This window comes from Oryx dammah, unplaced genomic scaffold (genome assembly GCF_014754425.2).
Source record: "Oryx dammah isolate SB20612 unplaced genomic scaffold, SCBI_Odam_1.1 HiC_scaffold_23, whole genome shotgun sequence".
NCBI classification, from domain to species: Eukaryota; Metazoa; Chordata; class Mammalia; order Artiodactyla; family Bovidae; genus Oryx; species Oryx dammah.
This window is the reverse complement of record NW_024070207.1, coordinates 25,271,724-25,297,056: the sequence shown is the minus strand read 5'-3', so window position 1 is coordinate 25,297,056 and position 25,333 is coordinate 25,271,724. Positions and strand designations below refer to the sequence as shown.

At 43.8% G+C, this 25,333-nt stretch overlaps 1 protein-coding gene and 1 non-coding gene across 2 annotated transcripts; both read left to right on the top strand.

The window, feature by feature from the left end:
- Positions 1–104: 104 nt before the first annotated feature.
- Positions 105–6,564, top strand: RPL39 (ribosomal protein L39). The gene is made up of 4 exons (XM_040266617.1): positions 105–112; positions 2,846–3,257; positions 4,846–4,949; positions 6,340–6,564. Exons 1-4 carry the CDS (start codon positions 105–107, stop codon positions 6,386–6,388), a joined length of 573 nt encoding a protein of 190 aa, XP_040122551.1. The 3' UTR covers positions 6,389–6,564.
- On the top strand, positions 5,762–5,895 carry LOC120882690. The gene has a single exon (XR_005725551.1). It is a non-coding gene; the product is annotated as a small nucleolar RNA SNORA69 (small nucleolar RNA).
- Positions 6,565–25,333: the final 18,769 nt, after the last annotated feature.

Here is a 25,333-nt window from a genome sequence, read left to right as displayed (position 1 = left end):
TTTTCTTGTCGTTCTTCCCTGTTATCTGCTTAATAGAGAGAACTTTGTGTGGTGGGAAGAACTTTAAAAACAGACATACACATACACAAAGCATATATGGGGCAATGCACAGGTGGGAGCTGGCAGTCCTGAGTGAGGAGGAGACACTGGTTTGCAGCAACAGCTTCTACTACCAACCCTTGGGGCACTCACCCCATTGCTCAAGCAATCACTGTCAATCAAAGTGACTACTGAAGTTATAATTGTATTAAATTAATGCTAATAATTTGGATATTTTATTTCTGGCTGCTCGGGTCACATTAGCCCTTAACCAAGCATATGTGGTTTTCTTCCCTTTCTGAGTACAGCTGTAAAATATTTAGATATAGGAAATATTGTGTTATTCTTGCAGCCTTGATATCAGGGTGGATTGTAAAATATAAACTTTTGTGAGACTTCAAAGATTAAGATTATTTTGATAACATTATTTACAGATTTAAAAGATGTGGTTATCACAAGTCTGTTGAGGGGGAAAACTACTGCATAAAATAACTAACTCAGAATAAATATTTTGCATCAGTTTGGATTGTCTTGTGTAAAAAGTATTTACTTTAAAATTAGATGAGTGGATTTAGAGCTCTGAGGAAAATCTGAATTCAGACACACCCGTTTCTCCTTTTAGCAGATACATTTTTGATGCAGAAAAACATGTGCAATAAACTACCAGTAATAAAACCAGAAAAAAAATTAAGGACTCCAAAGGGCCTTTAGGGCCTCCCTGGTGACTCAGATGGTAAAGAATCCGCCTGCCAACTCAGGAGACCCAGGTTTGATCCCTGGGTTGGGAAGATCCCTTGGAGAAGGAAATGGCAACCCACTCCAGTATTCTTGCCTGGAGAATTCCATGGACAGAGGAGGCTGGTGGGCTAGAGTCCACGTGGTCGCAAAGAATCAGACATGACTGAGCGACTAACACTTTCACAAAGGGCCTTTGTGTGGATTATTTCTATCAACTGAACTGAACTGAACCGAACCGAGTCTCTGAAACCCCACGGTACACCTGTGAGAGGACAAGAGTAAAAGAAGCAGATGACTTCTTTGTTTTATTATAAAAATACTTTGATCCTGCAGGCCCTTTGAAAGGGGTCTTGAGGATCTCCCAGAGTTCCCCGGATCACACTTTGAAAACTGCTGCTGTACAATAGCCCTTGGTAAATATACCACACTTTACATGTTCAGTTGAAGATAAACAGTTTCCTGTTTGGGGTTGTTAGAAATAATTTTGCTATAAACAATTTAGTACATGCCTTTTTTCAAATTAATATATATATATATATATATATATATTTACTTTTTAAAGCCACACCTGATGACACGTGGAACCTTAGTTCCCTGACCAGGGATGGAACCTGTGCCCCCTGCATTGGGAGCACAGAGTCTTAACCACTGGACCACCAGGAAAGTCCCAGTACATACTTCTTGATGCATATCTGTTCACCTTTCTGTTGGAGAAACATCTAGGAGAGGAAATGCAGGGCCATATAGAATGTAAGAGGAACCATGGAAAATATTTACATGATTAAAAAACAAAATTAAATTTACAAAAACAAATTCTCTCTTCATCCATCTTTTTTCCCTCCTAACTTGGGAAACGACTGTTGTCCTTTTCAAGGTAAATTTCTTTCCTGATGCTCTTCAGCCTGCCCACTGTGTCCGCTGAGACCCCCACACTATTAAACTTGGGTTTCTCTGCATCTTTAATGTCTCTCATTCCTGCCTTCCTCTCCACGATCTACCAGAAACCATCAACTCCTTTTTATTTTTTGGCCGCACTGTGCAGCATGGGGAATCCCAGTTCCCCGACCCGGGATCGAACCCATGCGCCCTGCATTGGAAGCACAGAGTCTTTACCACTGGACTTCCAAGGAAGAAGTCCAAGAGAGTATTTAAAGCCATGATATTGGGTGAGGTCACCAAAGGAGAGAGTGTATATAGGAAAGAGAAGAAGTCCAAATCTGAACCTCAGGGCTCTACAATGTTTAAAAAAAGAGAGAGAGAGAGAGATAAGGAAGTGAGATAAGGAAGAATCAGCAAAAGAAACTCAGAAAGGGTGACATGCAAGGTAGAAGGAAAACCAGGCAGAACAAGTGCCCTATGAAACTGTAAGAATTAAAAGAATGATTTATATAAGCTCTTAGCAGTGTCAGTCACACTCTAAACCTGAGGAAATGGTAGCTATGGTGATGATGATGACAATGAAAATTCATCTATTAAAGGCTTATCTGTTGCTCCTTCTGGCCACCAAAAATAAAATACTGGCTCTTAAATAAATAATAAAAATCCAAGGTAAGAAGCCTGAGGTCTCACTTGAATCAAATCTAAGGTTGGATGAGGGTCTGAACCTAAACACTAAGTGGGATTAAAGTAACTAAACTTCTGCCGTTAAAAATCCTTACCTAAATCTATTACTGTAAAAATGCTTGAAGTGATTGAAAAGATAGAGAGGTCTTTTTTTTTTAATGTGGAGAAGAAAAAGAAGCGACTGCCAAGAAAGAACTGTTGTTTAGTCGCTAACACGACTCCGTGCAACCCCAGGGACTGCAGTCTGCCAGGCTCCTCTGTCCATGGGATTTTCCAGGCAAGAATACTGGAGTGGTTTGTCATTTCCTTCTCCAAGGGCTCTTCCCCACGCAGGGATCCAACCCTCATCTCCTGTACTGGCAGGCGTGTTCTTTGCCACTTAACCACCAGGGTAACCCCGCAGCGAAGCAGGTGTGGGTGCAAATCCCACTGGCCCTCCCTCGTTGGGCGTTCCCCGCCTCCGCCCCCGCCCCCGCCCCCGCCCCTTCGGGTGCTCCTTCCCTAGCCGAGGACCGAAGTCCTTTGCGCTGGAACATGACGTCTCCCCCGCCCTCTTTGGCGATAGCCCCGCCCCCTTGCCCCTCCCGCCTTCGGAAGGGTTTCTGCCTTGGCATTTATCATGGATCGTCTGCCTCACCTATGACACAAGGTGCCCCTGGCACACTAACAGGCTCCAGAGGAACCCAGTTACGGAACTGAAGCAAACCAAATTCCATTTCACACGAACAAGCGCTGTTTCCCACGGTCTAACGGGAGCGTGGGCAGAGAGGGACCGCCAGGGGGCGTTGGTTGGCGCACAGTGTGACCTCCCCAAGCCCCGCCCCCAGCGGCGCCTTCTAAACACGTCCTTCCGCTCACTTCCTTCTCTTTTCTCTTCTCCGCCATCCTATGTGCGGTTGAGTTCTCTCCCCACCATGGTAAGTCCATCCGTTACCATCGGTTCTGAGGTGGCTTTCTGAGACCTGAGATCTCTGCTAGCTCCCCGGCGCCGCGGGCTGCGTCGAGGTGCGGGATCCTTTTTAAGGCCTTTTCCAGAGGAGATGGGAGTTTGGCCTCGGCTCCAGCCCGAGGGCCTGGCGGGAAGCGAGCGAGCTAGCACCTAGGGAAGGGCGGGCTGTGCCGGCCCCGCAAGGTCCGAGAGGGCGCTCTCTGTTGCAGGCCGCCACTCAGGCGGGCGGGGATTCCCGTTTTTCCCAAAGCGAACTGTGTTTCTGGGGCAAGAAGTCGAGTGGACATCCCAGAAACTGGCCCGACTTCGGGATGATGTCAGTGACACGCGGGATGTTTCGGTCATCGAAAAGGGAATGTGGACTGCTGGTTTTCGAAGACTTATTAACTTGGGGGCCAGAATCCTTCCACTTGATGAGATTATAGGATTTTTTAGCCCTTTGTTCGGGAACTTGAACGTTACCCCGTTTAAACTTGAGGGACAAGGGGTGATGTAGTGTGAATCTTTGTGTCATTCAGGCGTTCTTCGTAAAATGCTAGCTGCGTGCGGATTTTTCCTGTGGGAAAAACTGGGTTTTTCCTGTGATAGTACCCTGAAAAATTTTAACTGTGTATATGCTTTTAGATGTGGAGAGAGGATCGGTATCTGGTGTTATACGGTTTTATTAACAGAAATTTACAGTTGCTGCTATGAGCTGGGAGAGAGGAGTGTAGTCTTTTCCTTTGTAATAATGCCTGTTATGCAAGGGTGTGTTGGGCCACATCGGTCAGACTTTAAACTAGCACTCAGGCCATTTCTCTGGACTCTACTGCACACCGGGGAGGGAGGTGTTTGGGTTTGGATTAGATGACCCATGGAGAAGGAAATGGCAACCCACTCCAGTATCCTTGCCTGGAAAATCTCATGGACAGAGGAGCCTGGTGGGCTGCAGTCCATGAGGTCGCAAAGAGTCGGACACGACTGAGCGACTAACTAGATGACCCAAGTTCTTTATGAAAGCCAAAAAACAGCGGGAACTTGGGAAAGTGACATTTTAAGTAGAGTTAGATTTAATACCAAGATGGTCGGTGAGCTGGAACAGGTCTGCCAAATGTCAAGGACTTTGTGTAAGGTGTTTTTTTCCTCTTTTTTGAATGCACCGCATGGCTTGCAGGAATCTTAGTTCCCGACTGGGGATCGAAGCTGGCCCCCTGCAGTGTAAACAGATTCCCTAACCACTGGCCTGCCAGGGGATTCCCAGTACCCTGGTGTACAAAACAGTGCACTGAAGCTGGTTGACTTGCAAGTTGTTCGTGGAAACCATGTGCTCTAGTCCCAGTCTTCAGTGATTGTGGTCCTCTCAGTCCTAGGGTGACAGCCGGGAAGACTGGATCACACCCTAGCCTTGTATCTGCCTCTGGGGGAAGTGAGGAACAAAGCAAGGGGCAGTGATGGGTTTAGCATTGAGAAGGTTTTGGGCATATGTTAAGCATTTGAGTATTTGTTGGATTTAGAGAGTTCCCAACTTTTGAATAAGTTCTGGTATTGCTGTTAAATTGATTGCATTTCCTTCCCAGTCTTCTCACAAGACTTTCAGGATCAAGCGATTCCTGGCCAAGAAACAAAAGCAGAATCGTCCCATTCCTCAATGGATTCGAATGAAAACTGGCAATAAAATCAGGTAAGGACACACTCCCCCACCCATGTGTTTTGTTAAATTTAGGATTACTTTGGGTGCACAGTTGAAAGTTATATGCAGTTTAATTAATTAATCTTGTGCCACCATTCTGAAATTCTTTTTATTTCCTGGTTGCTTTCCCTCTGAGCCAGAACATCAGGTGGCTCTCTCATTACACATCCCAGTGGGAAGACCAGAAACTTGTTTATTTTTTCTGAAGATTGAAAGACTTGCTTTCCCCCGCAGAATTGAGCTGATGGTTTTAGGAGAAAGACATTACTAGAATTTCTCCAAAGGACCTCTGAGGTCATTTAGGTTAACTCTAGACAAAGCTGGATCTAAGACTCTCCTGAATGCCTTTCAACCAAAGTATTTTCAGAGCATTTTTAAGCTGACTCTGTAGGTTGGGCCTAGCAAGTGAGTCCTTGCCAAGATAAACACTGAAGCTCAGGAGTGCAAGATTGTGAAGCTACTGTAGAAGTCTGATTTGGTTGTATGGCAAATAGAAGTGGGGTTAGTTTGCTGGTGTGAAGACCAAGATTGAGATGTGAATTGTCAGGGCTAAAATGAAGGCCCATTTCCTTAGTTCATTTAGCCAGTTAGACATGTGGAAATCGCAACCCACTGTAGCTTTATAGGCCAATTAATTGCAACCTTTGGTTTATTGTATCCCATCCGTGATGGTAGGACCTGCCTTTGTAGTTGTGAGAAATGAAAGAAATGTATGTAAAGCTCAGTGCATAGCTCATTAGAGGGTACCTGCAATTATCAGATGCTGGTCTTTTGCTTTGTGGTCTAACTTTTAAAATGCAGTGAAAGCAGGTTGCAATTACAGTGCTTTCTTTTGTGGAAGTACTGACATTATCCTGCTGAAAGAAAATCTGTGTTGATCATTTTTTGATTTTGCCATTTATGGGGGTAAAATCATGACAGATTGATACAAACAGTTGATGGCCTTTGAAGTGACTGAGGATATTAATGTATTAACATTATGCAAGAGCTTTTATGTACATGTAAGCCATTATGTAGAATGACTGGTTTGATCTAGTTTAGTAGTTGGGGTTATATATCTCCGTCTGGGTCTGCTCCAGGTCTGTTGAATCAAAAGTAAGTGAGCTTCTCTACTACTTACTCCCAGTAAAGAACGAGTGTGTTTTCCTTAGCCTGGAGTCATTTTGAGAGGTAAAAAATTGATTTGACTAGTTCTTAACACATCTAGCAAATCATTTTTTACTCTCCAAAAAGAACTCCAAACTTGCTAAAGAAGGGAAAATGGAACCCTTTGCTTTCAAAGATTTTTTTTATGGTACTTTTAAGGCAAAGTTCATGGTGAGTAAGAGCAACTAATTTGAGGTCAGACTGCCTTTGTAACTTGGTATTTCCTTCTGTGTAGGTACAACTCCAAGAGAAGACATTGGAGAAGAACCAAGCTGGGTCTATAAGAAGCAAGCTGGGTCTATAAGAAGTGGTCTTAACATGTGTGGTACACATGTTAAGACCACTTTTTTAAGCAGCCAAATCACAGAACATCACTACTGTAATGCTTGGCTCCTGATGTTTCTTATTTCCTAACTATCAGTCTGAGACTCAGTAATAAATATGAAACATTGGAACTGTTGTATTATATGGTTTGTGATGACATACTGAATAAATACTCCTGTCAGGACACGGGGCTGTCCAATGATAGAAATGTTCTCTAGCTACCGAGTACTTAGAAGTACAGCTAGTAAATTAGGAACTGGCTTTTAAAAATTTTGTTGTCTTATTGTTCCCTATAACTAGCAGCTCTTACACCTACTGTAATAGGAAGTACACATATGTGTCATCCTTGTACCTGAAGGCAGCACTTTTTAAAAATAAACTGTGGGGGGAGGGATGCTTGCCATAAGACATGTAGGATCTTAGTTACCCTACCAGGGGTTGAACCCACTTGGCTGCCAGGAAAGTCCCATAAAAAGCATATTTATATGCTGTTCTATGATGTGAACCAGGGTTTGGCAAAGTGGTCTCCCGCCTGTTTTTGTATAGTCTGTGTACTAAAGTTATGCATTTTTAAATGGTTGAAAAAATCAAGTATTTTTGACATTTAATAAATTCAAGTTTACCTACCAGGCATTATTCCTAAGTACTTGGGATTAACCAATGGATGGATAGACAAATGTATGTTAGGCTAGTAATAGGCCAATACACAGGCCATAGCTAATGTCTGGGAAAGATGCATGCTCAATTACTCAGTCGTGTCTGACTTTGGACTGCAGGTGCCTCTGTCTATGGGATTTTGCAGGCAAGATTAATAGACAGGGTTGCCATTTCCCACTCCGGGGGATCTTCCCCACCAAAGGATCAAATCTCCTGCATTGGCAGGCAGATTCTTTTAATCACTGGAGGGAGCTAAAATGCCCTAGTGACCTGTGGAGTTAGGTTGGAACTGCAGCAGGGCAAGGGGGATCCTGTTCGGGGTTATCTGCCTACCCAGTTTGTACACGTCCTGTGCTGGAGCAAGCCAAGAAAGCAAGTGACAGGAGCTGTCAGTGCAGCAAGTGGGGGTAGTGGCCATACACAGCCAAGGGGTCCCTGACTTGTCAACCACACTAGGAGGCACATGACCACAAGGATCACTGTGCTCACCAGAAGTTGTAGGGTGGCTGCCAAATAACCAGCCTAGGAACGTGGGCGCTACCAACAGATCTTGGAAGCACATTTTCTAGTTTACCAATCCCAGATTTTAAATATTTCCTCTTAGTGCATCAATCTTTGCTTTATATTCAAAGACAGCTGCCACTGTGTGAACAGCAAGCAGAGGGACTTGATAACAATTGACCATCATGTGATGGAAATTACTGACCATTTGGGCTTCTCTGGTGGCTCAGAGGTTAAAGCATCTCCCTGCAATGCAGGAGACCTGGGTTGAGAAGATCCCTGGAGAAGGAAATGGCAACCCATTCCAGTATTCTTGCCTGGAGAATCCCATGAAGGGAGGAGTCTGGTAGGCTACAGTCCACGGGGTTGCAACTGAGCTACTTCACTTTCACTTTGGAGTCCTAGGGATACCTCAGCCTTACCATTCAGAGTAGGTGGGAATTCTTGAGCCCAGGGAATTTACGAAAAAGCTAAGGTCACATGGCAGAGGGAGCTTTCTCTACAGACCTTAAAAAGGAGGGTTAAAATTGAAAGAGAAAATGGTAGACATTTTGGGTGGGTTGGTTGGCCTCGTAAAAGGGGTTTGTTTCTTTTGAGCCTGGGGTTGGACAGGTCCTGGATCCAGTGGCTCCACACCCCACCTTGTTTAGTCGATGAGTCATTCTGGATTCTGCGACCCCATGGACTGCAGTGCCAGGCTCCCAGTATTTGTTTGCTCCATGGACTAGATCCCTTACTTCCTCAAGGGAGGAATAGGAGCTTTGAGACCACATTTATCTTTAAGAGGTACAGTGTAAGATCAGCTTTTGAAAGACAGTCAACCCCATGGTGACCTAAGAAGCAGGCAGCAGCGGTCTGGCCAAGAGTTGGCAGTCTGGAGGAACAGGACTACAGAGTCTGCATTCCAGTTCTGTTGGGGCATCAGCTGTGAGCCTCAGTGTCATCTGCAACATGGGGCCGACGGGACCTCCCTCAAAGGGCTTTGAGGATGAAGTAAACAATGCCCAGAAGCAGTTGATTCAATGACTAGGGAAAGAGAATACAGGGGAGTGAGCAGAACTAAAAGTTTTGGTATGGGCTGTACTCGTGGTCAGTCACTCAGCCTAACTCTTGGGACCCCATGAACTGTAGCCCACGAGGCTTCTCTCCATGGGATTTCCCAGGCAAAAATACTGCAGTGGCAGAGATCAAACCTGTGTCTCCTGCTTTAGCTTCCCTGGTGGCTCAGAGGTTAAAGCGTCTGCCTCCAATGCGAGAGACCCGGGTCTGATCCCTGGGTTGGGAAGATCCCCTGAGAAGGAAATGGTAACCCACTCCAGTATTCTTGCCTGGAGAATCCCATGGATGGAGAAGCCTGATAGGCTACAGTCCACGGGGTTGCAAAGAGTCAGGCACGACTGAGCGACTTCACCTTCTTTACCGCTGAGTCACCTGGGAAGCCTGGATAAAGCAAAAATAGACACAGGGACTGAAGATGGTGGAAAGGGGCAGGTTGGCATGGGGGGATCAGGTGGAGCTGGTGTGGAACTGATGCTCAATATCAGCCTTTAGATAGCCGTTTCCTATTTCCAGGGTTTGCATTTGAAGTAGAGTAATCCCTTGAGGACTTGGAAAGAAAGGAATAGGGTGACTTAAGAGCTAAAATCCTGGGCCTTACACTTGCCTCTAGTTGAATCCCAGCTCTGTTCCTGAACCAGAGATCCACTGGAGAAGGGATAGGCTACCCACTCCAGTACTCGGGCTTCCTTTGTGGCTCAGCTGATAAAGAATCTGCCTGCAATTCAGGAGACTTGGGTTGGGAAAATCCCCTGTAGAGGGGAAGGGCTACCCACACCAGTACTCTGGCCTGGAGAATTCCATGGACTGTAAAGTCCATGGGGTCGCAAAGAGTCGGATATGACTGAGCAACTTGCGCTTTAAGGATTGAATGATAATGTCTGTAAAGGATCAGTTCTACCAGATAATCCTCCCATTTTACAGATGAAAAAAAGTGAAACAGTTCTCAAACAATTTCTTTTTTTTAAAAAGCAAATTCCCTGGCAGTCCAGTGGTTAGGACAACGTTTTCATTGTGGTGACCAGGGTTAAAGAAAAAAAAGTTACACAATCCTCATTCCCGCTAACAGCCACTAACAGTTTGAGTAACTTATCATGGCAGGTGACTGCTCTCAAACAGGAATGTCAATGAGAACCAGGTTGAACAGGGAATTGATTTTTCTTGGAAAGAGCAGGGTGAAATATTAACCATTTACACTTCCCTGAGGGTATTTTAGCCCAGAGAAGCAAACATGAAGCCCATGCTTATGTAAAATGTTGAGTATTTGAGGAGCCAGAGGCAAGTATGACCTGCTGGGTATTGCAATCGAGAGCATGCCGTGAGTCTATGCCTGTGCATGTCACATATGCCCACCTAGGAATGCAGGAAGGGAAGGTGGCAAACCCTCAGAAAATGAATTGATCCTTCATTGGGAGCAACTTTCCCCACCAGGGGACGTTTGGCACTGTCTGGAGACATATTTGGTTGCAAAAAATGGGGGGAGGGGAGGTGCCAGTGGCAGCTAGAGGATGTTTAGCCAAGGATTCTGCAGAGTCGGACACGACTGAGGTGACTTAGCACACACACATGTTGCTAAACATCCTTACATCCATAGGACAGTCCTCTACAACAGAGACGTGTGTGTGTGTATGCGTATGTGTTCATGTGCACTCAGTCGTGTCTGACTCTGGACCCCATGGACTGTAGCTTGCCAGGCTCCTTAGTCCGTGGAATTTTCCAGGCAAGAGTACTGGACTGGAGTGGATTGCCATTTCCTTCTCCAGGGGATCTTCCCCACCCAGGGGTCGAACTGCGTCTCCTACATTGGCAGGCGCACTCTTTACCACTTGACCAGCTGGGAAGCCCACAACAAAGAATTATCTGGCTGAAGATGTCAATAATGCTGAAGTTGCAAAATCATGGTTTAATAGCACTGCAACTAGCCAGAGTCAGCTTCTTGAGACAGATGTGCTGGGCTCACCACTCCCCCCTCTAACCCTTCACATTACTCTTGGGAAAAATCTCACTCTTAACATGGCCCCAAAGGAGTAGGGGTGGCTCCCACCTTCTCTTCACTCAAAGTTGGATCCAGCCGCACCGGGCTCCAGTCTCTCAAAGCACAGCTCCACCCAACCTCAGCCTTCCCACTGTTACTCCTTTGACTTGGAACGTTCTCCCCCTTCACCTGGTGAACTCCCATTCATCCTTCAGGTCTCAAGCTACTTTGCACCTTCAAGCGGTGACCTTCCCTCACTGCCCCTCTGCCCTCAATCTAGTCAGGGCCTGCTGCTTAGCACCTCTTAAATCACCCCTGGAGTTTCCGTCCTGATTGTAACTGTAAAGGTCTATATGTGGTTAGTTAATTGATGTCTGTCTCCCTCACTTGACTGAGCTCTACAAGGATAGGTCAGTCTTGCTCATTGCTGATTGCTTTTATGTACCAGCATCTGGCATAACAGCTGCCCAATAGATACATTTGTTGAGTGAGGAAAGCAGGCACTCAATAAATTTGTTGAATAAATGAGGAAAGGGATACATACAGGAGCAAGAGCAGTACAAAATGTGTGCCTTGACGTGTGTTTACAAGGAGTGAAGGACGAATGACTTGCCTGGGGAGTCGGGAAGGCCTCACCCAGGTTCACAAAGAGGCCAGTGGTGTGTGTGCACGTGCATGCATGGTAGCCAGGCAACTGGGGTTTAAGGTGCTAGGGGAAAAATTGGAGACTCAGGCACATCATGGAAGCTCAGGCATAACTAGTAGGGAAAGGTGAGAACTTCCCAGCACTCACCCTCTGTTGGTGTACCTTGTCACCACACTGCGGGCCCGACGCCTGCCCTTGAATTCTGGTCACTGACGAGGCCACCTGCAGCTGCCTAGAAGCAGCAGGACAGGACTCGTGTCTCACCCTGATCCTAAATGGAACTGTGTTCTCTGGACCAATTTGAATAATTTAGAGTCCAGCAGAGTTGATACTACAGATGTTTTAGAAATGTTCCATAAAGACAAAGATGCCTATCTTTGAGTGAGAGAAATGATAGAAAAAACGCACCAAAAAAGCCAACACCAACGGCACAAGACAGGCCAGAGGCATTTTCTAGAAGAAGCAAAGAAAAAGAGAAAGTTTCAAAGTTAACAACTCTCTCCTCTTAACAAAACACCAAAACTCCCACTACTATCAATGCTGGAATTACAGGCCATTTAAAAAATTCTCTTGAAATACAACATATACACAGAAAAGTGCCCTTTCCCTAAGTGTGCACCTCGGTGAGTTTTCACAGCGTGAATCTAGCTGTGTTACCACCACCCACATTGTTTCAGTTTGCTCTTTTCTGTGGGTATTTTCAGAGGCTTCAGGAATACTGAGACATGTCAAGGACACCAGGGATAATCCTGAAACATCAGATAAATCTCTGAGCTGTGGGATTTGAAAAAGACATACCTTTTTGACCTGAGACCAAATTCTTTGGTTTGGGTTGCAAGGAGTTCAAGCTAGAGTCTAATGTTTCCTCTCTCCAGACACTCAGGGACGAGTCCCAGGTTCTTATCTGGAGCTGCTTGTTCTGTGGGAGCCTTTGTAGCTGCCTTACACACACCCTGGCACCTCTTTCTGAGAGTTCTCTGAGTCACTTATTTGGGTGGGTTCCAAACAGCAAAGGGTAGAGGTAACTTTTTCTGTTGTTATCTATTCGTTATTGTGGTTGTAATAAAAATTTTTTGTGTAATTTTTGGTCACGCTGTACAGCATGCAAAATCTTAGTTCCCGGTCCAGAGATCAAACCTGAACCCCTGGCAGTGGAAGCATGGAGTCTTAACCACTGGACTGCCAAGGAAGTCGCTGGAATAAAAAATGTTTAAAAAAATAGGGGAAACTGAATGCAAGGTATATAGGAACTTTCTGTAATATTTTTGCAACTTTTCTATAAACCTAAAACTATTTGAAAATAGACCATTGATTTTAAAATAAAATGACCAACCATACACCTAAACCTAGGGGTGAAATTGATTAAGCATGAATTTTAAAGCGCTCAAGGAGACATGCTGATCGGCGAGTGAGTCCCTGGTATGTTTATAAATCACCAAGGCTGTCGAGCTCCACCAATGATGTCTACATCATGAACAACTACCTTAAGGCAGTGACTACTCAAGTTGGTTCCCCATTTGTTGGCAGAGGAAACGCACTGTTTGCTGTTTTTTTCACAACCCCTCTGGGTTGTGCTTTGGTTAATTGCATGGAGACTGCAGAGTGACGGGGAAAGCTCACAGAGCATTGCAGCTGGGCAGGTCTGGGTTTATATCATGTACCTTTCATTCACTACTTTGGGGAGTTCCTTAAGCTCCCTGAGAATGTATAAAATAGAAGTGAATAATACTGTGCCACAGACTTGCTGTGAAAATTACATGAGATGGCATGTCTAAAGTGTCTAGTCTATTGCCGGGGCTTAGTAAATGGTAGCAATCATGTTTCAGAGTTTCTGATGTAAGTTAGTATTAGTCGCTCAGTCACGTCCTACTCTTTGCGATCTCATGGACTGTAGCCCGCCAGGTTCCTCTGTCCATGGGATTCTTCAGGCAAGATACTGGAGTGGGTAGCCATTCCTTTCTCCAGGGGATCTTCCTGACCTAGGGATCGAACCTGGGTCTCCCTCATTGCAAGCAGAAGCCCCTCCTGGTATAAACCTATAACCAATATTTTTTCTTCTTTTTTTCTTTTTCGTTCCTTCCTCCCTTCCATCCATCCTTCCTTGTTTCTGTGCTCCCTCCCTGCCCCTCTCCTTCCTCTTTTATTTTTTGACCAGATTGGGGAGGGGATGGACAATATCTGTTTCAGCAGGAAATAACAGAAAGCTGACACTGGTGTAGACATTCAGGTGCAAACTGAAAACTGAAAGTGAATGGATAAAAAATAAGCTGCTATAAGACTTGTTAAATTAGGGAGAAAGTTGAAGTCTGGAGCCCAGTGCTAAGAAAACAGTAAACAGTCCCAAGAAGGTGAGGATGTTCATCTCCAAATAGGAACAGGGAAGAATAACCTTCATTCATTTAACAAATATTTATAGAATATTTACATGTGCCAAAGAGTGTGCCAGCTGTTGGGGTTACAGTGGTGAATAAGTGACACGTGGACGCTCCTGAGGGATCTCATAGTCTAGTCCAGTGGCCACACATACACCCTCGCAAGTTTATTGATTTAATACTTGTGTGTGACTCATGCTTGTGTTTTTTTAAATAATAAATGCATTTTAAAAATGAATGTCATGACCCACTAATAGGTTACATCTGCAGTTTGAAAAACGCTGATGTGAACCGGGAAGTAGACACATAGACAATGTTATAAGTGCAATGATAGAGAAGTATTCCTCGGGGTCAAGGGAAGTATTCTGAACTCACATATTTTTAAAAACTTTGGTTAAGGCCGATGCCAAAACAGTATATGTCCCTAGTGTGAGATACATTTTTGCATCTTGAAATCACCAAAGTGACACTCATATGTTTGTAATATGCATATACATATATTTAGCATGTAATTTGTGGATCCCAGAATGACAACATTTTATACAAACAAAAGCTTTGTGTTTTAAAAGACACCTTTTCACTCACATTTTGAAAAACACTAGAGATAGTATGTTTTTCCATTATCAATTGTCGGGTAACAGACTATCCCCAAACAGTGACCTAAAAGCAACATTTTGTTTCTGTAATCATTTTTACTTTCTGGGTTGGGAACTGGAAGGTGTGCTCCCAAGCTGGCTTTTACACTCACATGTTGGCTGCCTGGGTGTTGCTTGGCCTTTCTCTCCACATGGCATCTCAGCCACCAGGCCTCTCTGTGTGGCTTGGGCTTCTCAGTATGGTGATCTCAAGGTAGTCGATTGCTTAGGTTGCAGCTGGCTTGACTGAGTGTTCCAAGAGACAGGAACAGGAAGCTGTTGCCAGTCTCCAAGGACCCAGAAACTGACAGGAGGACCAGCTTCATGGCTTCTGACCCACACAGTCACACGGGACCCTGTGCTTAGTTTGATGCTCTGCTTTTGTGATCTTGAAATTCTTAATACATTTTTTGGTGGGATCTTTCATGTTCATTGTGGGCTATGACCAGTATATCTTTCTGGCTGTATTTTGCTGGTCTAAGCACGGAGCCTACCTGGATTCAAGGAAGGGGGATAGAGACCCCACCTCTCATTGGGAAGAGTATCACAGAACTCTTATTTGTCTTTAATCAGTCACAGCACGGTAGGAGAGAGAGCATGGGAATACTAGAATCAAGAAATCTGAGGGCTTTCCCTGGTGGTCCAGTGGTTAAGAATCTGCCTGGCAATGCAAGGGACACTGGTTTGATTCCTGGTCTGGGAAGGTCCCACATGCCTTGGAGCAACTAAACCCATAAATCACAACTGAACCAGCACTCTAGAGCCCAAGAGCTGCAGTTACTGAGCCCATGCACTGCAACTGCCGAAGCCTAAAACCCTAAAGCTCCACAACTAGAGAAAGCCCATGTGTGGCAATGAAGACCCACCACAGCTTAAAAAAAATTAATAAATAAATCTTAAGGAAAAAAAAAAGAAATCTGAGGCCTAGTCCCAGTTTTACAGCTACAATGAGCCTGTTACTGACAAACCAAGTCACCTTGGGGACTTCAGTTTTCTGCCACTCAAAATGAGGAAATTGGTTCTAGAATTCATGAACCTCTAAGGCCACATTTGTGACTCTCTAAATGTATATCTGATTCATTAGAAAAAGTGTTTCCAAAAAAAAAAAAAACAAACAAAAAAAAAAGTGTTTCCACAGTGCTCACCAAAAGGAGCATGGGAACAGAAGAGAAATGAGCTCCAAAGGGAAAAAAAAAAAGCCTGCAAATCTAAATTCAAGCCTCCAGTCCCCACTTGTTCATTCTGCAAATACCTAATGCAGAAGCAGACACAGGGTTCTGGGTGCTGGGCTGCAGCGGTGAGCCATATCAACAGGTCCCCATCTTCACAGGCTAACAGTCTGCAGGGGGTGGGCGAGTGTGCCGACCGCCAGGGACCCTGATGCTAAGTGTTGTGGTGAGTAGGGCACTGGGTCCTTGGGAACCTATCCTGAACATGGGAGGGAAGGAGGGGCTGAGGAAGAGCAAGCTGAGCCCCCAAGGCCAAAGAGGAATTAGATCTGGTGGGTGGAGTGTGGTGTGTTCATATCCTACACAGAGGAGACAGACGGTGAAAAGGCCCAGTCAAGAGACACAGATGTATAGAACAGTCTTTTGGACTCTGTGGGAGAGGGAGAGGGTGGGATGATTTGGGAAAATGGCATTGAAACATGTATAATATCATATGTGAAATGAATCGCCAGTCTAGGTTCGATGCATGATACAGGATGCTTGGGGCTGGTGCACTGGGATGACCCAGAGGGATGGTATGGGGAGGGAAGTGGGAGGGAGGTTCAGGATGGGGAACACGTGTACACCCGTGGCAGATTCATGTTGATGTGTGGCGAAAACAATACAATATTGTAAAGTAAAAAAAATAAAAATAATAAAAATAAAATTTTAAAAAAGGAGAACTATTTTAGGGACTTGAAAGTCACTCTGTGTGGCAGAAGTATGGAAAGGGGACATCCTTGAGGGTGGTGGGAGAGGGTGCCAAGAGGAAGTAGTGATGAATGAGGAAGCTGGAGAATAAGCAGAGGCCAGATCACTAGGAGACCGACGCCTTGAGAGAGAGATTGGATTGCATCTTGAGGCCCAGGAAAACATTGAAGGGCTTGAAACTTGACAGACGCCTATCTGGTTTGTGTTTAAGAAGCCACTGAGGTTAGTGTGTGGAGTGCTGAGATCAGACTGGATGGGGATGGGGCAGGATTGGCTAGAAGTAGAGACTAGTGAGAGGCTGTGGTTTGTCATCTGGGTGAAAAAGGATGGTGACCAGCATTAGGGCAGAGGCAGTGGAGACAGAATTACATGGGCAGAGGAGAGATGTCCTAGAATCAACAAGACTTGTGACTGAGTATAAGTGGAAGAGGAAGAGGGAGGTGGCAAGGATGATGCCCAAATTTCTGGCTTAAGAAGGTGGATGGTAGTGTCATTTGCTGAGAGGGAAAGAACATGAGAATGCTGTTCTGGTGGGAAAGTAGAGTGAGTAATCAAGCTGGTTCAGTTTGGGGTCTGTATCTAGCTTGGGATGGCTGTAAGCCTTTCAGGTGAAGGTATTCCATAGACAGCTGGAGAGTGAAGATGCGAGTCAAGAGAGAAATGGAGAAAGCTGCTGGGGTTTTTTTGACCCGAATGACAGCTTGTTTGAATAATGATATGAAGGGCCCAGAAGGGAAGAAGTAGGAAGGCTGAGGGGACTGTATGCAGTCACTGAACCAAAGCTCCCAAGGGCTGAGAAGTGATGACTCAGGATTCGGGATTTGTCTCACAGACAAAGAGACCCCAGGAGTTAAGAGGTCAGACTCCCGAGTCTGGGTTGGAACACTTCATTCTATTACCTTCTGACTGTGAGACTTTTGGACAAGTCACTTGCTTTCCTTGATCCTCAGTTTTCCTTGGCTACAAAATGGGGAAATTATGAGAACCTACCTCAGAATTTTGAGCATGATGATTAAAGGAGATAATGCATGCAATATGTTTCAGTTCAGTTAAGTTCAGTTGCTCAGTCGTGTCCGACTCTTTGCAACCCCATGAATCGCAGCACACCAGGCCTCCCTGTCCATCACCAACTCCCAGAGTTCACTCAGACTCATGTCCATCAAGTCCGTGATGCCATCCAGCCATCTCATACTCTGTTGTCCCCTTCTCCTCCTGCCCCCAATCCCTCCCAACATCAGAGTCTTTTCCAATGAGTCAACTCTTTGCATGAGGTGGCCAAAGTACTGCAGTTTCAGCTTTAGCATCAGTCCTTCCAATGAACACCCAGGACTGATCTCCTTTAGAATGGACTGGTTGGATCTCCTTGCAGTCCAAGGGACTCTCAAGAGTCTTCTCCAACACCACAGTTCAAAAGCATCAATTCTTCGGTGCTCAGCTTTCTTCACAGTCCAACTCTCACATCCATACATGACCACTGGAAAAACCATAGCCTTGACTAGATGGACCTTAGTCTGCAAAGTAATGTCTCTGTTTTTGAATATACTATCTAGGTTGGTCATAACTTTTCTACCAAGGAGTAAGCGTCTTTTAATTTCATGGCTGCAATCACCATCTGCAGTGATTTTGGAGCCCAAAAAAATAAAGTCTGACACTGTTTCCACTGTTTCCCCATCTATTTCCTGTGAATTGATGGCAATATGTTTGCTGTCAACTAAAAAAATGCCTCCCTCCAAAAAAAAAAAAAACCCTCCCACAATCTAAAATATGTGAATTGTGTTTATTTGGGGACCTTACTGAGAACTATAGCCCAGGAGACAGCCTCTCAGAGAGCTCTGAGGAAATGTTTCAGAGAAATAAAGGAGGAGCCAGGATATATCAGAGAAGGCGATGGCACCCCACTCCAGTATTTTTACCTGGAAAATCCCATGGATGGGGGAGCCTGGTAGGCTGCCGTCTATGGGGCCACACAGAGTCGGACACCACTGAAGTGACTTAGCAGCAGCAGCAGCAGGATATATAGGAAAAAAAATGGGGGGAAATGTAGTCAAACATGAAAAGATTACTGCTAATCACACAAAAACATTTCAAGTTAATGATTTTAGCGCTTTTCTCTGTATGGGAAAATGCGGGTGTGGGCTATAAAAGTCACTTCTTAGATATACATCTTAACTACCTAGGGCCAGTATCCAGTTTCTCTCTCTCCAGAATTCTCCTTGGGAGAATTTGCCTTGCTGTCAAGGCGTTTGCAGTGGCCTCTGGTTTGATGGCAGGCGACATTTTATTTACTAAAACGTCAGGCAACATTTTTTTCGTCCACATTACTGTAGTGCCTGGCACACAGTTAACACTGCATCAGTGGTAACTGTCATTACTATATCAAAGCACAGGAAGGGAAAAATGAGTGCACATGCAGGTCAGTTCATAGATTTGATTGCAGGAAGTTGAACAAATTCTTTTTAGGTGTTTTTTATCTTTTTGATGAAATAGAAAATGAGGTTATCTACTGGGGGGCTACTTGCTAACATCTCTGGGGGGTAGAAAAGCCACTCTTTTGGCATTGACTAGGATACAGGACAGTCACTATCAACAGAGGGTCAACAGACTACCAGCCACTGAAATCATCAAGACCAGCTTTTATTTTTAAAAAACTTTTTATTTTGTATTGGGGTATAGCCAATGAACAATATTGTGATAGTTTCAGATGAACAGCAAAGGGACTCAGCCATACATATACATGTATCCATTTACCTCAAACTCCCCTCCCAGCCAAGCTGCCACATGACATTGAGCAAGTCCCTGGGCTGTACAGTAGGTCCTTGTTGGGCTGAGGGGAAGTGATAGCTAAGGAGTTTGGGGTGGACATGTACACACTGTTACCAATTAAGACTTGCTTTTAAATTAAAGTAAAAATGAAAACAGCGGAATGGCTCCTCATTTTGTAGCCTAGTACTAAAACTTGTAGAGTACAGGGAATTCCATGACGGTCCAGTGGTTAGAGGGCTTCCCAGGTGGCGCTAGTGTTAAAGAAGCTACCTGCCAATGTGGGAGACTTAAGAGATGTGGGTTCCCCGGGTCGGGAAGATCCCCTGGAAGGGGAAATGGCTACCCACTCCAGTATTCTTGCCTGGAGAATCCCATGGACAGAGGAGCCTGGCGGGCTATGGTCCATAGGCTCACCAAGAGTCAGACACGACTGAAGCGACAGCACGCACACACGCTAGTGGTTAGGACGTGGCACTTTCACTGCTGTGAGCTTGAGTTCAATCCCTGGTTAGGGAACTAAGATCCTGCAAGTAGTACAGTGTGACCAAAAACTAAAATAAATTTAACTCAGTTATTATTAAAAAAAATCTTGTAGAGTACATATTCAGAAGTATTTATCTGATTTTTTCCTGATCTAATATTTTTTAATAAGCTTTATTTTTACAATAGTTTTAGATTTACAGAAAAGTTGAGAGGATAATATAAAGGTCATAGTTTATTCAGATTTTTTTAGTTTTTACCTAATTGCCCTTTTCTGCTCCAAGATCCTATCCAGGACACCACTTGCATATGGTAGTTATGTCTGAGCATGGACCCTTGTTCCAAGTTCACAGGACAAAAATCTCTGGAACTGACCAAGCCCCATAGCAACTGTTGCCACGATCCTCCAGATCTAAATTGGACAATTCCCTGAGATTTTTGTCCTATGACCTTGGTATAGGGCTCCACACCTGTGACTTTGGTATAGGGCTCCACACTTAGGCTCCTCTTGGCTGTGACAGTGTCTCAGACTCTCCTTGTTTTTGATGACTGTTGTTGAACCCAAGTGTGTGGGCCCAGTGCACAGGGAGGCCTAACAAGCTGAAACGTCTGAGTTTAAAGCAGAACTCCTTGCTTGGCAATAAACCTTTCTCTGCTCCAAACACTGATGCTTTGCTTGGTTTGGCCTATGTGTCAGGCTCATGAACTTGGGTTCAACAGCATGACCTTGACAGGTTGTTGTTTTGTTTAATATTTTAAGTATGTGACTATTTTTGGTTGCACACAGGGTCTTTGTTGCTGTGCGAGGACTTCTCTTGTTGCTGAGCATGGGCTATAGAGCTGCGAACAGGCACAGTTGCTCCACGGCATTTGGAATCTTCCCAGACCAGGGATTGAACCCATGTCCCCTGCATTGACAGGTGTATTCTTAACCACTGGACCACCAGGGAAATCCCCAACCTTGACAGTTTTGAGGCATACTGGTCAAATATTTTGTAGGATGCCCTTCTATTGGATTTTGTTTGATGCTTTTCTCATTATGAGACTGGTTATAAGTTTTGGGGAAGGAAGATCACAGAGGTAAAGGGCTGTTCTTATCAGGTCATTTCAAGGGTATGTACTCTTACCATGATTTATCACTGTTGATATTAACCTTGATCAACTGGCTGAAGCAGTGTTGATCAGGTTTCTCCACTGTACAGTTACTCTATTTTCCCCCTTTCCAACTGTACTCTTTGAAAGGAAGTCAGCACATGCAGGTCTCTTAAGAAGTGGGGAGTTATGTTCCCCTTCTTTAACTCTTCAAGGGTTGAGTATCTCCATAAATTATCTGAAATTTTTCTGCATGGGAGATTTGTTTCTTATTCCGTATTTGTTTATCCTATCATTTCTTTATATCAAGATGGACTTGTGGATGCTTATTTTATACTTATGATATAATCTAACACTCCCCCAGCCCAGAATCAGCCATTTCTTCAAGCAAACAAGAAACCTTGATTCCTTTTATTGAAGAATGGTATTTAGAAACCACTATCCAGGCATTAGACATGTTCTATCTGAATAAACTAGTTTGATCACAAATTTATTATCCCGGAGTAACATAGTTGCTTTTGGTATGAGTCAAGGTTCACCCAGAGAAGCAGGACCAGTAGGAGATATATGTTAAGGGGTTTATTGCAAGAAATTGGCTTCTGCAATTATGAGGACCAAAGAGGCAAACTGGGAATTCCCAGGGCAGGCCTTCAAGAAAGCAGACAGGACTTCATGGGCACCAGCCATCCATTGGCTGAAGTTGCTGTCTAACAGAAGAATTTCTCTTGAGGCTTTGCAACTGATTAAATCAGGCCCATTCTGGTTATCAACAATAATCTTTACTTCAAGTGAGCTAACTATGGACTTTAATCACATCTTGAAAATACCTTGACTGAAACACCTAGATTAGTGTTTGAGTGACTGGTAGCCTTGCCAAGGTGACATATCAAAAGACCATCAATCCAGGAGGACCTTATCTGTTGAGTGTGTTTCATAAAGTACATTTTCTGGATGACTGAGAAGTACACCCTGATGAACCCCAGCTTTTAGACTGTTACTTATTTAGGAAGCATCACAAACTTCTCTGCCTTCTTCAGTGGAGATACTAAACAATTTAGTCTGGTTGTAATGACCCAGGGCCCCTATGTGAACACCGTTTATCACACTGAACTGAGCTTACAGGGATGCTTCAGGGACTATGAGGCCTGGAAGGAGCCTTATCTCCACATCCGGGGATTCATTGCTCTAGCTCTTTTAGTTCCTCTGTCAGCTTTCTATTTATATACTTTTTCCTCTTTCCCTTTCTGAAGGCTGCCCCTCCTCACTTCTCTTGCATTAATTCAATAACTCTGTGTGTGTTCTCACTGCTCTCAAATCTAAGAGGATATTTGTCTCTGGTTCTTTCTGTTTTTTTTTTTTTTTTTTTTTAATTATTTTTTAAGTAACAGCTTTATTAAGGTACAATTCACAGACTATACAATTCACCCATTTAAAGTGTAGAGTTCAGTGGTTTTTAGTATATTTACAGATATGTGTAACCATTACCACAGTCAATTTTAGAACATTTTTGTCACCTTAAAAAGAAATTTCCAATACTTATGGTCAATTAATCTATGACAAAGGAAGCAAGAAAATACAATGGGGAAAATACAGTCTCTTCAATAAGAGATGCTGGGAATACCAGATAGCTACATGCAAACAAATTAAATTAGAGCATTCTCTAACATCATATACAAAAAATAAACCCAGAATTTAAAAAAATTCAAAATGGATTAAAGACATAAATGTAAGACTGGATACTTTAAAACTCCTAGAGGAAAAAATACACAGAACATTCTTTGACATAAATCACAGCAATATTTTCGGATCTGCCTCCTAGAGTAATGGAAATAAATTAAAACCAAAAATAAACAAATGAGATCCAATTAAACTTAAAAGCTTTTGCATAGCAAAGGAACCCATAAACAAAAAGAAAAGACAACCTATAGACTGGGAGAAAATATTTGCAAATGATGCTACTGAAAAGAGATTAACTTCCCCAAAAATGCTAACAACTCATATAGTTTAATATAAAAAAAAAAAAAAAACAACGTCAGACTTCCCTGCTGGTCCAGTGGTTAAGACTTCATGGTCCCAATGCAGGACGTCTTGGTTCAGTTCTTGGTCAGGGAACTAGATCCCACATGCAACTAAAGATTCCACATGCTGCTACAAAGATTGAAGATCCCAAATGCCACAACTAAGACCTGGCACAGCCAAATAAATGAATAAAAATATTTAAAAACTCAACCCAACCAAAAAATGGGCAGAAGACCTAAATAGACATTTCTCCAAAGAAGACATACAGATGACCAACAAGCACATGAAAAGATGCTCAATATCACTCAATTTTTCATTGTAGTTTGTAAACCAAAACTACATTGAGGTATCACCTCACACCAGTCAGAATGGCCATCATTAAAAAGTCTACAAACACTAAATGCTGGAGAGGGTGTGGAGAAAAGGGAATCTTCCTGCACTTCCTGCATTCCCTGGTAGGGATGCAAACTGGTGCAGCCACTGTGGAAAACTGTATGGAGGTTCATTAAAAAAGTAAAACTAGAGCTACCATATGATCCTGCAATCCCACTCCTGGGCATACATCCAGAGAAAACTCTAATTCGAATAGATACATGCACCCCAATGTTCATTGCAGCATTATTTGCAATAATAAAGCAATCTAAATGTCCATCAACGGAGGAATGGATAAAGAAGTAGTACAGATATATATTGGAAAGTTAGCTATAAAAAAGAACTAAATAATGCCATTTGCAGCAGCATGACCTAGAGATTATCATATTAAGTATATCAGACAGAGAAAGACAAATATATTGCTTATATGTGAAATCTAAAAACAGGTACAAATGAATTTATTTACAAAACAGAAATAGTCACAGACATAGAAAACAAACCAAAAAGGATTAGGGAAAAAAGGAGGATTAGATGGAGAGAAATTAGAAGCTTGGGATAAACATATTCATACTACTATATATAAAATAGATAAACAACAAGGACCTACTGTACAGCACAGGGAACTCTATGCAATCGTGTAATAACCTATAATGGGAAAGAATCCGAATGCAGGATCTCAGTTCCCCAACCAGGGATTGAATCCTTGCCTCCCATAGTGGAGGTGCAGAGTCTTAACCACTGGGCCCAGGGAAGTCCCAATAAAAAAAAAAAATGATTAAAAAAATGTCCTACCCTTTAGCTATCACCCCCCTCCCGTCCCTCATCCTCCTCAATGCTAGGCAATCATTAGTCTTCTTTCTGTCCCTATGGATTTGCCTATTCTGGACGTTTCATATTAATGGAACTATATAATATGTGGAATTTTGTGACTAGCTTATTTCACTTAGCACATATTTTCAAGGATCATTCATGTTATAGCAAGAATCAATTGTGGTTTAGTCGCCAAGTCATGTCAGACTCTTTTTTGACCCTATGGACTATAGCCTGCCAGGCTCCTTCTCTCCATGGAATTTTCCAGGCAAGAATCCTGGAGTGGGTTGCCATTTCCTTCTCCAGGGACTCTTCCCAACTCAGGGATCAAAACCGTGTCTCCCGCATTGGCAGGTGGATTCTTTACCACTGAGCCACCAGGGAAGCTGGCATGAATCAGTACTTCATCACTTTTCATGACTGGATAAGATTCCATTGTATGGCTACATCACATTTTGTTTGTCCTTTCCTCTGTTGATAGAAAACAGCATTGTTTCCATTTTTGGTTATTATGAATAATACTGCTATGAACATTCACATATGTTTATATTTTCATGTCTCTTGGGTAGATACCTAGGAGTGGAGTTGCTCAGTCATATGGTAAATAGGTTCTGGTACCAACTCGATGGACATGAGTTTGAGTAATCTCCAGGAGTTGGTGATGGACAGGGAAGTCTGGCATGCTGCAACCCATGGGGTCGCAAAGAGTCAGACACAGCTGAGCGACTTGAACTGACTGAACTGAACAACGAACAATTTTCCAACACCAGCTGAGTGTTCTACAATGCAACTCATTTCTGACACTACACGTAGACAGCATCAGATTCCATAGGTCCATGGTTCAATCCCACAAGACTGTCCCTGGCCCCACCCCTTCAGATGCTTGTCACAACCCCAGACTCTCACCTGTGCTTCTGACTGACAGGCTACAGATGGGAGCTTCCAACTACCACACCCCTTGGGTTTCACAGACCAGTTGCAAGTGCAGGTTGTTACCTGTACTTCTGATCGACTGGCTATAAATCAGAGATCCCCTGCTTGGGATTGATTCATTTGCTAGAGAGGCTCACAGAACTCTGAGAAACATCCTGTGTACTAGATCACTGGTTTATTATAAAATGATGTAACCCAGAAACAGCCAGATGGAAGAGATGCAAATGTATGAAGAACAGGTTAAGCGCTTCCATGCCCAATCTGAAGGCGCCATGTTCCCCAAATCGCCATGTGTTTAACCAACCTGGAAACTCTCCAAACCCTGTCCTTCATTGGGCTTCCCTGGTGGCTCAGCAGTAAAGAATCTACTTGCAATGCAGGAGACCCAGGTTCAATCCCTGGGCAGGTAAGATCCAGGGGAAGATCCCCTGGAGGAGAGCATGGCACTCCGGTATCCTTGCCTGGAGAATTCCCATGGACTGAGGAGCCTGGTGGGCTACAGTTCATAGTGTCACAAAGAGTCAGACATGACTGAAATGACGTAGCACACACGCACTAACAGAAGCTTCATTAGATAAGCACAACTGATTAAATCACTGGCCAATAACTGATTCAACCTCCAGCCCCTCTCTCTTCCTGGAGGTTGGTGGGAGGGGTAGTACTGAAAATTCCAAC

Coding starts and splice junctions, on each gene's coding strand:
- RPL39 (XM_040266617.1), top strand. Junction 3,258..4,845: donor TGAGTTCTCTCCCCACCATG/GTAAGTCCATCC, acceptor TTTCCTTCCCAG/TCTTCTCACAAGACTTTCAG. Junction 4,950..6,339: donor AAAACTGGCAATAAAATCAG/GTAAGGACACAC, acceptor CCTTCTGTGTAG/GTACAACTCCAAGAGAAGAC.